The sequence below is a fragment of the Hylaeus anthracinus genome, unplaced genomic scaffold (genome assembly GCF_026225885.1).
Source record: "Hylaeus anthracinus isolate JK02 unplaced genomic scaffold, UHH_iyHylAnth1.0_haploid 5, whole genome shotgun sequence".
Classification (NCBI taxonomy): domain Eukaryota; kingdom Metazoa; phylum Arthropoda; class Insecta; order Hymenoptera; family Colletidae; genus Hylaeus; species Hylaeus anthracinus.
The window spans coordinates 9491796-9502351 of NW_026535322.1; the positions used below are offsets into that span (position 1 = coordinate 9491796).

At 33.1% G+C, this 10556-nt stretch overlaps 3 protein-coding genes across 3 annotated transcripts; 2 read left to right on the forward strand and 1 right to left on the reverse strand.

Annotated features, from left to right (window-relative positions):
* The first annotated feature begins 109 nt into the window (after positions 1-109).
* Positions 110-5413, forward strand: LOC128895979 (WD repeat-containing protein WRAP73-like). The gene is made up of 7 exons (XM_054159053.1): positions 110-514; positions 642-824; positions 893-1069; positions 3879-4148; positions 4487-4640; positions 4718-4927; positions 5006-5413. The coding sequence occupies exons 1-7, from the start codon at positions 317-319 to the stop codon at positions 5209-5211; spliced, it is 1398 nt and encodes a 465-aa protein (XP_054015028.1). The 5' UTR covers positions 110-316; the 3' UTR covers positions 5212-5413.
* LOC128895977 (elongator complex protein 2) lies at positions 1101-3676 on the reverse strand. Its single transcript, XM_054159048.1, has 2 exons — positions 2396-3676; positions 1101-2294 (listed from the first exon to the last, which is right to left on the reverse strand). Exons 1-2 carry the CDS (start codon positions 3577-3579, stop codon positions 1157-1159), a joined length of 2322 nt encoding a protein of 773 aa, XP_054015023.1. The 5' UTR covers positions 3580-3676; the 3' UTR covers positions 1101-1156.
* A 51-nt stretch (positions 5414-5464) lies between the features above and the next one.
* Positions 5465-10385, forward strand: LOC128895976 (putative ATP-dependent RNA helicase DHX57). The gene is made up of 12 exons (XM_054159047.1): positions 5465-5669; positions 5890-6028; positions 6118-6302; positions 6371-6831; positions 6926-7449; positions 7526-7833; positions 7895-8384; positions 8449-8831; positions 8923-9044; positions 9124-9443; positions 9520-10134; positions 10215-10385. Exons 1-12 carry the CDS (start codon positions 5599-5601, stop codon positions 10356-10358), a joined length of 3762 nt encoding a protein of 1253 aa, XP_054015022.1. The 5' UTR covers positions 5465-5598; the 3' UTR covers positions 10359-10385.
* Positions 10386-10556: the final 171 nt, after the last annotated feature.

The following is a 10556-nucleotide window of genomic DNA, read 5'->3' on the forward strand; positions in this document are numbered from 1 at the left end:
GACCGAAGAATTTTGGGAGAATTCACATTTACAACGAACAAGCTACGAAATGCGTACAACGTATTTCATTGATCAGGTTATAAAATTAAAACACTTTTCAATATATAAATTCATCGAATTGTTAAGCAAGATATGTTTTAGCGGCATTACATATTTATGCTATCGTTATTATACATTTTGTATAATAGACAGTAGCGAATAACGTAAAATTTCGTAACGACTGAATAATTCACCCTAGTAACCTAGAGGGACTTGTCTCTAGAGATATTCTTTTTTATTAGGTATAAGCAAGTTTAAATATGTAAACAATATTCAAATGCACATGACCGATGTATACAATGAAGGTGCAATGTCGTTAGAAGTAGAAAACGATTTAATACGTGTAAATAATCAATTGTGCGATTTTTCTCCAGATGGAAGATTTCTAGCAGTTGCATATCAAACAAATTTAGTCGTAAAAAGTAGCAAAACCTTCGATACCATTCACTCGTTTGTATTTGCAGACATAATTGAGGTTTGGTTTGATTTTTTAAACGAACTGTTATTTTATATTTGCCAACACTTAACATCATGAAATCTTAATTGACAAATCAAAATTTGACAACTGTTTAATTGTCTTTCGCTCAATGTGTCTATTATAGGTCTTCAAGTGGTCTAGAAATAGCGAATATATTCTTTGTGCAAATATAAAAAAAGCTATTATTCAAATATATTCTATCTATTGTCCCGAATGGAAATTCAAACTCACAGAAGGAAGTGCTGGTTTGGAAAGCGTCTATTGGTCCCCCGATAGCAAGCATTTTTTAACAGTGTCAGATTTTAATGTAAGTAAATAAATTTATATATTATGTAAATGGATATTTTAAAACATTAAAATAATTAAATTGATCAGATTCAAATATCTATATGGTCTTTGGAAAATCGAAGTGTAACTTACATACAAAATGTGAAGACTTCCTTTGGTAAACTACATTTTAGTCCAAATGGCATTGAATTGGCAATCATAGTTTCAAACGAAGGTGAAGACAGTATAGAAATTTATAAGACCGATACTTGGAAATTAAGTAAAGTAAGTAGTTAACTATAATTAAATCCAATAATTAAGATCAAGTAAACAATTTTATTATATAAAAATGCGAATATTTCGTAGATCTTTTTATATTGTAATATCTATATCGTGTATTTTAACAGTATGATCAGATCCACAGCTTGCCAATTGCACGATATTTGTATATTGTTTTTGTGGTCGAAATTTAAGCCTTCTTACAGTTAAATGATGCGCTTGAGAAGAATTATACACTATACACTTTTGCCATACAAAACTATTTGTAAACATTTGCAACCTTTGTATTTCTATACAACCTGATTCAAATCCTACTGCTAAAATATAAGTACATTCGGATATACTCAGAAGAGCAAACGAAAGCGCTGTAACAGAATCTTTTACATCCAAATGCGTGACTGGAAGAACTTTGTCATCGATAAGCTTTGGATTCCAAATTCCAATTTTTCCATCTCTAGAACCAGTCGCAAAGAAACATGAATCATGCGTCCACGAACAGCACCATATTATACGAGTGTGAAGATTATCTTTTTTCAAACTGGCTGCTATTAAAGTATACTTATCGTCGTTGCATTCGAACAACGACCACTTTCTATCTCTGGATACGGATACTAGGTATCTGTCGTTGGGTGAAAATTCCATTTGCGTTACGGTTAATTGGTGAGATATAAGTTTCTGAATTTGCGTCCATGTGACCGTATTCCATAATAATATCGCAGAATGCTCCGTTGAAGTTGATTTACACGCAGTCGCCAATAAGGATCCATCGTGTCTGGCAGCTATGGAAAATATTTCATAGCCGTGACCATAAAGTTTTTGTAGTTCTGGCCATAGCGTACTTTGCATCAACTCTTCCTCTGTGGGAGGAACGTAATCTTCATTTTTAAAATCATCGATTTCGGTTTCTTTCGTTCGAATACTATCGTTAAATGTCGCTTTATTCGTTAATCCAAGAGCAGGTACCGATGCACTTTCGGCTACCGTATTTTTAAAGTCGTCGATATCAGCAATTTTTCCTAAATAGTTCTTAAACGTTATCGGAGTTGTGAATATACGTGTAACCTTCTCTTCTGCTCCTGAAGCAAACATGTACGGAGTTAACACGGCTAAGCAATTCATATCGTATCCGTGAACTTGCGGACGTCCAATTTCATGCCAAAACTCTGTCGTCTTATTTTTCCATGGTGCATGAATTCTCGTTGTTTGATCTGTGCTTGTAGTAACGAGAAACCTGTTAACCAAATTATTAATTATTATTATGAGCAATTTGAAAGTTCTGTAATTTTTCAAAGCAAGCCTGAAGCTTGAAGGCTTAGCTTACAAATTACAGACCTTCCTTTAGGGTCCCAGCAAAGGTCGACTACTTCTGCGAAATGACCGCTTGGCATAGACTTTGGAATCCAATTCTTTGCATTGTCCAAGTATTCCCAAATATGAAAGGACCCTTGATATCCGTGGGCTAGTATATTCGATCCGTTCCCGCTAAATTTGCAACCGTAAAAACCTAATGAATTGCCACCAACTTCTCCCACTCTAACTTTTTCCGACCAAATTCCAGTTATTTCGTCTGGCTCCCATATAATCATGGATTTATCCATTGAACAAGATAACAATCTTAAAGTTCTATTTTTTGTTGTTTGCAACGGATACCAATGTACGCCGTAAATCCAGCCATCGTGACCGTAAAGCACAGATTCCAAAGTAATATTGTACTTTGTACCCTTCGCTACGAATACTTGTTCTTTCTGATACAATTCATCGTTCGAATATTTATTAACATTAACAGAAATTTTCCACAATCGTATCATAGCATCTTGAGAACCAGTCGCGAGTAAAATGCTATCATCCGTGTCGCGATTAAAATCCATACAACGTACCCAATCTTCGTGTCCGACTAAAACTTGGACCTTAATGAAACGTAACTCTTCTATAATATCGGAATCTGTTGCGTATAGCTCGATTGTTGAGCTTTCCGTTGCGACTGCTAAAAGTGTCAGATTCGTATGTGGTAAACGAGAGAAAGAAGCTTCTATTGGTAACTTCCTTTCGGACATGAGTACCTGAAAACATTTTACGTTGCCACGTGTATCTCTGGACCATATTTTTAAATCTCCTTTAATCGATCCGGTACATATCAGTAACTCAGGAAAGGTTTCTTCATTTCGAGAATCATGTTTAGAAAGGTACAAAGAATTGCTAAATGTAAGGGCATCGCCACATTCAATAACAGAGGTGCATTCAAAGCATTCCTTCAATTTGCTCCAAATAATAGCAGTTCCATCCGTCGAACTTGATAATAATTCGAATTCACTTTCCGAATTAAGTCGTTTAATCCATCGAACTGTATTAACACGTCCTTTATGCCGGTGAAGTGTATTTGTCACTTTTCCAATTTTTGAGACAGACGGATCGTAAATTGCAACCGCATGACATGCTGCAAAGCAAACGAGACCATTTCGTCCCCAGTCAGCCGAATGTGGAACTCGATTACAAGCACACGATATATAAAATGTCATATCTTTTTATTATTAATAAATACTATTTACATGCGACTGTCTGTTAAATTACTAATCTAACCTCGAAAAATTATAACAACAAATATGGCCACGAAAACACGCGGTGTCCTTTCCTTTTAAATATGGAATCTTTCTACTGGTCAAGATTTTCGCGCGTGTTCGATCGCAAAGTTCGAATGAAAATCTAGTCGCATTACTTTTTTTAGAGCTTAATTTCGAATATTTCAATTAAAAAATTTGTTTGCATTTAACTGGAATAATACATTTCGTTCAATGTACTTTTCTATTACATTTTTTAGAAATTAATATGCGGACGTTTGAGCAGCATCGATGGGATACATTGGTCACCGAATAGCGAACTATTATGTATTTGGTGTTCGTTTGGTAACGAGGCAAAATTAATTATTTATTCGAGCGTAAGGGAAAGAGACATCGGAATTTTTTGTCCCGAACGAATTGTAGATACATCTGAAACAGGATGCAATTATCGAAACGAATTGAAAGGTATCGAGTCCGTAACGTGGATGCCTAGTGGACAATTATTGGCTGTAACTGGATTTAATGAAATGGTATTTAATATTAATTTAATAATATTTGCATAAATCGGGAAGTCCTAACCGAAAACGAGCTTAACTCTTAGCACTTTACAAGCAAGTGTAACTTGTTAGATAATTATTGGTTACGATCATGGTTCAGACTAAACATGTTTAATAAATTTTGAACGTAATTATGGCTATAAGGAGAATTCGTTAGCTTTTAACGAGCATGTAAAAATTTAATGTATTATTATTCTAACAAAATTTTGCTCGTCTCTGATTGCAAAGGGCTGTAATTATTTCGGTTTTGACTCCTTCGATAAGTTGATAATCCGAATACGGTTTCATTCAAACGTAAATTTTGTACACAGATCGTATTATTAAATCACGTGACATGGAAACCATTGTTACAATTGTATCTCGACCCGGTAATTAAGGAGAATTATTTGAATAAAGTGTACGAGGAACGTGTAATTCAACCGAAATTATCTAGTAAAAATATAAGTTTATATGATAAACATATTCGTAAGTACATATAAGTAATATCGCGGAGACGCGAATTCGTATACAGATTGATAAGCTAAGAAAATGAATGTTTACAGTGGAAGAAAAGTCTGAACGTCCGATAAATGTAAAGATCGGTAAGAAAAATGACATCGACAAATTGTCGATCGCTAAATTCAACGTTTTGGAATTTAGCTCGTGTGGACAGTACATGGCTATAAATCATCAACTTTATCCTACAACATTATGGATATGGAATGTCGTCGAAGATTATCTGGATTATCTGCTTTTTGAAAATAGTATCGTAGGTGAGAGCATTTCGACGGTTTGCTAAGACTATTATTTCTGAAAAATTGCATTATGTCACATCTGAAATTTTCGTTTAGCTGTAAAATGGAATCCTGTACGCGCTCAGCTGTTTGTATTCTGCGAATGCGCGCATATGTTTGAATGGACACCACACACCGCGACCTGTGTATCAACTCCACGAAATATTACAGTAGTAGACGGTCGATGGCATCCTCGAGGAAATCTTTTATTACTTTGTGGTTATAATAAGGCGATAATTTTAAAAATTGTAAATAAAACGTAGCATCAACTGTAAGATTAAATCAATTTTGATTATTCTTTAAGTAATATTCGAAGTAAGTTGTGTACAGTAAAACGTTTGAGTATGAAAATATTACGTTATTAAAAAAAAGAAAGAAAACATATTTTGATCTACGAGAAAAAAAAATGTATAAATTTATATGTTTAGTATAAAGCTAATGCAATTCGCGAGAATTAGTTACTATTAATAACCCTCTAGTGGCGAGCTTTGGAGGTGTCTGAAATATTCATTCATGTGTTCTGTCATAACCAGTTGCACGTTACCATCCCTTAACCTTCATCTTTTCCAAATGTTAAAGAATTAAATAGTTATATAGAAATATTTTTCAAATAAACTTATAAAAGAATTATTCATTTGGAGATCTAGATAATGGATCATAATAGCATTCAATTAATGGAAAACATCACGCTAGAAGGAAAAAATACTGGAAAGTGTGTCGCGTAAGTTAGAAATTTAACTCGTATGTTAAAATAGAATCAATGAAACAAAAATAGTACGAAATGTATTTTTTTACGACATCTTTATTCTCCTATGGAAGAAATTATAATATTAAAATTAATTCATTCTTATCCTTTTAAACGATATTTGTATGTATTGTAAACTTAGTTTGTATTTTATAATTATTTTACAATATTAAAATATTGTATTCTGTTTCGACAGAAATGTACCAGGAAAGAATAAAAGTAAAAATGAAAGTCCTCGCTTTTCGAGTAAGCTGAAAGTAGAAATGCAAACTTTAAGAATATCCAAAGAATCTGAACGACAGCTTTACGACACTCTAAAACATATTTATGGTCCTGTATGTATTATAGATACGATCGTTTACTCGTTATTATATATCATTTTTGTGAAATATCATCAGAAGATAACACAGCTGTTTTTTTATAGAGCTTTAAACTTTCCGATGCATCAGAGTTTGAAAATAAAAAATCAAACTTAGACAAACAATATTGGATGGAAAGAGGCAACTTAGTTATTAAAGGAATAGTTGATTATTCTTCCAAAGATACCAGGCCTAAAACTCAGGAACAAATTACTAGACAATTTGCGACATCTAAACTTGAAAGTTATGGGTAAATATTAATGATGTAATGTTTTCGATCATTTCAAGACAAGTTATTAACTGTTACATTACTTTTAGTTTTCACCAATCGCACTGTATCGAAGCGTTAATACATACGAAAGGCGATATGGGAAAAGCTTTAGAAGTTTTGTTCTGTAAATATTATGGACTTGAAACGATCGAAAGAAGTCAAACGTCCGATGATATCAGTCTAACAGATTTATTAGAAAGACGACGCGAGGAAAAAGAGACGCTCGAGTCTATTTATGGAGATATGTTTATAGAAAAGATAAAAAGTCAAATTTGGATCGTTCAACTTAAGTTAGATTATCTGGTAAGAAACGATGCAATAGAGCAAGAAATAAGAAAAATTAAGCATCAACAAGAAAAAGAGAAAGAGAAAGCAGTTTGTAGATTATTTATTCAAAAGAAATGTAAATATGGAATTAAATGTAAATTTTTACATCAGCAACCACAAGTATTAAGAATGCCTGAAAGAGAGGATCCGCAGTTTACGTTAGAAATAAGATTTCCCAAAGGTATTAATACGTAAAATCAAGTAAATCATGCAACTGATATATAAATTATTAATAACATTCTACTTGAGGGATACTTTTTTTTATATTTCATTAGGTTGTAAATATCCGTACGAACCACCGTATTTCTACTTTTATAAAAATGATGGTACGTTTCCAAGCGTAAACTGTTTAAGAATAGGAAGAAGATTATACGACGAAGCACAGTCTATATCGAAAGATGGAACTCCTTCTATCTTTTCTGTAATATCTCTTTTGGAGAACGAACTTGAAATAAAAGGATATTTAGAAGTAAATAAAGAACAATTTTTGGATCAAAACGAACTACTTTTTCCCAAAGAATCGGTAACCGACGATGGAACGGATACAGCTACGCATCACGAATTAGGATCTATAACTAGAAAGCATAGAGACAATATGACATGGGAAGAGGTATCAAAAACGGATGATCTGATTCATGAAAATTTCAAAGAGAAACAAAAAAATCCAAAATATAAAAGAATGAAGGACGTTAGGAAGAAATTACCTGCGTGGCCTAAAATGGATAACATTTTAGAAATAGTACATGAAAATCAAGTTACTATCATTTCAGGTGAAACAGGATGTGGTAAAAGTACACAGGTAAATAAAATTATCGGCGTTGTGTGAATTTCAATTTTGGCATGGCAAGATACTTGATGTATCGAATATTATTTAGGTGCCGCAATTCTTATTAGACGATTGGATTCTGAATAGATCCGAATCAAAAGAACATGTTAATATAGTATGTACGCAACCTCGGAGAATAAGCGCTGTGGGAGTAGCGGAAAGAGTTGCAGCAGAGAGAGATGAACGCGTAGGCGACACAGTAGGATATCAAATACGATTGGAAAGCAAAATGTCCAACAAAACCAGATTAACATTTTGTACAACCGGCATTTTGTTGCAAAGATTGTCCATGAATCCAGACTTGACCGATGTTACTCACGTAATAGTGGACGAAGTTCACGAAAGAAGCGCAGAAAGGTGAGGTGTATATTCTGTTAAATTGTTTATCTTTACTTAAATATTATCGTTTCTTATCTAGCGACTTCCTATTGATGCTATTGAAGGAATTATTACGTAAAAGATCAAACCTGAAAATAATACTTATGAGTGCAACACTTAAAGCTGAGGCTTTTTCCTCGTACTTTAGAGAAGCTCCTATTTTATGTATTCCAGGAAAAACGTTCCCTGTGGAACAAATCTTTTTAGAAGATATATTTGAAAGGATAAATTATGTACTCGAAGAAAATTCGAAATTCACGCGGAAAATTAAATGCGATTGGGAGCAGTTGCAAATAGATCTCGAAACTGCGGAGGTCGAAGGGGCAAGCGGTGCTGTAGTTAAAGAATCGATTCAAGACGAAAATTTAACGTTAACGCAGATTGTTAGTAGATATCACGGTTACGATAGGCAAACACAGAAGAATTTGTACGTTATGGATCACGAGAAAATTAATTTTGAACTTATAGAGGCGATATTAGAATGGATTATTTTGGGGGAACACGATTACCCGAATACTGGCTCCATTCTAGTAAGTGATTTTATTTCGGAAAATTTCAATGCAAATTATGATATTAATCGCCGTACAATTTTAGGTATTTTTACCAGGATTTGCTGAAATTATTACACTGAAAAATCAATTAAACGGAAACGCGCACCTTTCTCCGAAGACAGGAAAGTTTGTTATTGTACCGTTACATTCAACTTTATCTAACGAAGAGCAAAATTTAGTTTTCAAAAAGACTGGAGATGTTAGAAAAATAGTTCTAAGCACAAATTTAGCTGAAACATCTATTACTATAGACGATTGTGTTTTCGTAATTGATAGCGGAAAAATGAAAGAAACTAGATTCAATTCGAACCAAAATATGGAAAGTTTAGAAACATGTTGGGTGTCGCAAGCGAATGCATTACAAAGAAAAGGTCGTGCCGGACGTGTGATGCCTGGAGTATGCGTTCATTTATATACTTCGTACAAGTATGTATAATTTGTTAAGTATTGAATCGATACTTTAATTCTACAATAATAGAAATCTACTACTTTTTCATAAAATTTGTTATTTTATCAGATTTAAATACCACTTTCTGGCACAACCAGTACCTGAAATATTAAGAATTCCTTTAGAACCATTACTGTTACGTATTCAACTTTTACATAAAGGAAGAAAAGTAGACTTACATAGTATCTTAGGTAACGATTAATTAAATGATAACGTTAACTTTAATTCTTTCTTTTTCGTATAGAACATTTATTAGAATTCTTCTTTTAGGTAAAATGTTAGAACCACCAACGGAAGAAAATATTTACAATGCAATTAAACGCTTACAAGATGTTGGTGCGTTTACTTCTGAATATATATTGACTCCGTTAGGCCATCATCTCGCTGCATTACCCGTGAATGTACGAATTGGGAAATTAATATTATTCGGTGCGATCTTTTGCTGCCTTGACTCCGCTCTCACCATTGCGGCTTGTTTGTCTCATAAAAATCCGTTTAATATACCTTTCGAGAAAAAACACGAAATAGATGCTAAGAAAGAATTCTTTACAGCTAATTCCGATCATTTAACTATTCTGAAAGCGTACAAGGTAAATGTATAAATATAGAAACATGTATCGTAACGTGAAACACATATTTATATATTTTTTTTTATTTGATTTATAGAAATGGTTGGAAGCATGCGCGCATAGTAATTACGCAGGACACGTTTTCGCTAACGAAAACTATTTATCCATGCGAACATTATATACTTTGGCAGATATTAAGTATCAATTCTTAGAATTATTAGTTTCGATTGGTTTTGTTCCAATTAATTTGCCCAAACGACAACCAAATGTCGATAAAATCTTGGAAATTACTGGGCCTGAATTAAACATAAACAACGATAATTACAAACTTCTTCAAGGTTTACTTTGCGCTGCTCTCTACCCTAATGTTGTGAAAGTTTTTACACCAGAAAAATCCTTTAAAATGCAATCTGCTGGAGCAATTCCTATACAACCAAAGCCAGAGGAACTTAGATTTCAAACAAAGAACGATGGCTTCGTCAGTATCCATCCATCTTCCGTTAATTTCCACGTGGGTTATTTCTCCAGTCCGTATTTAGTATTTCAGGAAAAAATTAAAACAAGCAAAGTATTCATTAAGGAAATTTCAATGGTGCCAATTCTATTGTTAATTTTGTTCTCTGGTTATGAACTAAACATAGAACTGCACAATGGTCTATCTATCGTATCGTTAGAAGATGGCTGGATTTTGTTTAGCGTTGAATCGCATACGGTAAGTTTGTGATATTTCGCAATACGTTACAATAGAAACCTTTCATTGCAATTTAAAAAAAATGCTTTAATTCTGTTTAGGTGGGTCAACTTTTACAGAGAATAAGAGTAGAATTGATCACGTTATTGGAACAAAAGATGAAAGACCCTCTTTTGAATTTATTAAATCATCAAAATGGAAAGAAAATTATACAAACAATAGTAAATGTAGTAACAAGAGAATAGAATATAATATATATTTTAAACTTCTTATACTTTGGTATTAAATTTATTAACAAACCCATTGTCCTTTATTTATTATACTGTAAACAGTATATTATTAATATAAAATACAAAAGATTTTTCACTGACTAACAAGTTAAAAACATTTTATTTACTCATACTTTCATTCACTTGTAAACGAGAAAGATTGCAGCCATTAGC

What these genes read in the sequence shown, in the direction of transcription:
- LOC128895979 (XM_054159053.1), top strand. Translation starts at nt 317, where the DNA reads ATGCACATGACCGATGTATACAATGAAGGTGCAATGTCGTTAGAAGTA. An exon ending in TATTTGCAGACATAATTGAG is followed by an intron (nt 515 to 641) that starts GTTTGGTTTGAT and finishes TGTCTATTATAG; the next exon opens with GTCTTCAAGTGGTCTAGAAA. An exon ending in TAACTGGATTTAATGAAATG is followed by an intron (nt 4,149 to 4,486) that starts GTATTTAATATT and finishes TTTTGTACACAG; the next exon opens with ATCGTATTATTAAATCACGT.
- LOC128895977 (XM_054159048.1), bottom strand. Translation starts at nt 3,579, where the DNA reads ATGACATTTTATATATCGTGTGCTTGTAATCGAGTTCCACATTCGGCT. An exon ending in TGCTGGGACCCTAAAGGAAG is followed by an intron (nt 2,295 to 2,395) that starts GTCTGTAATTTG and finishes TTTGGTTAACAG; the next exon opens with GTTTCTCGTTACTACAAGCA.
- LOC128895976 (XM_054159047.1), top strand. Translation starts at nt 5,599, where the DNA reads ATGGATCATAATAGCATTCAATTAATGGAAAACATCACGCTAGAAGGA. An exon ending in AATACTGGAAAGTGTGTCGC is followed by an intron (nt 5,670 to 5,889) that starts GTAAGTTAGAAA and finishes CTGTTTCGACAG; the next exon opens with AAATGTACCAGGAAAGAATA. An exon ending in CACGAAAGAAGCGCAGAAAG is followed by an intron (nt 7,834 to 7,894) that starts GTGAGGTGTATA and finishes TTTCTTATCTAG; the next exon opens with CGACTTCCTATTGATGCTAT.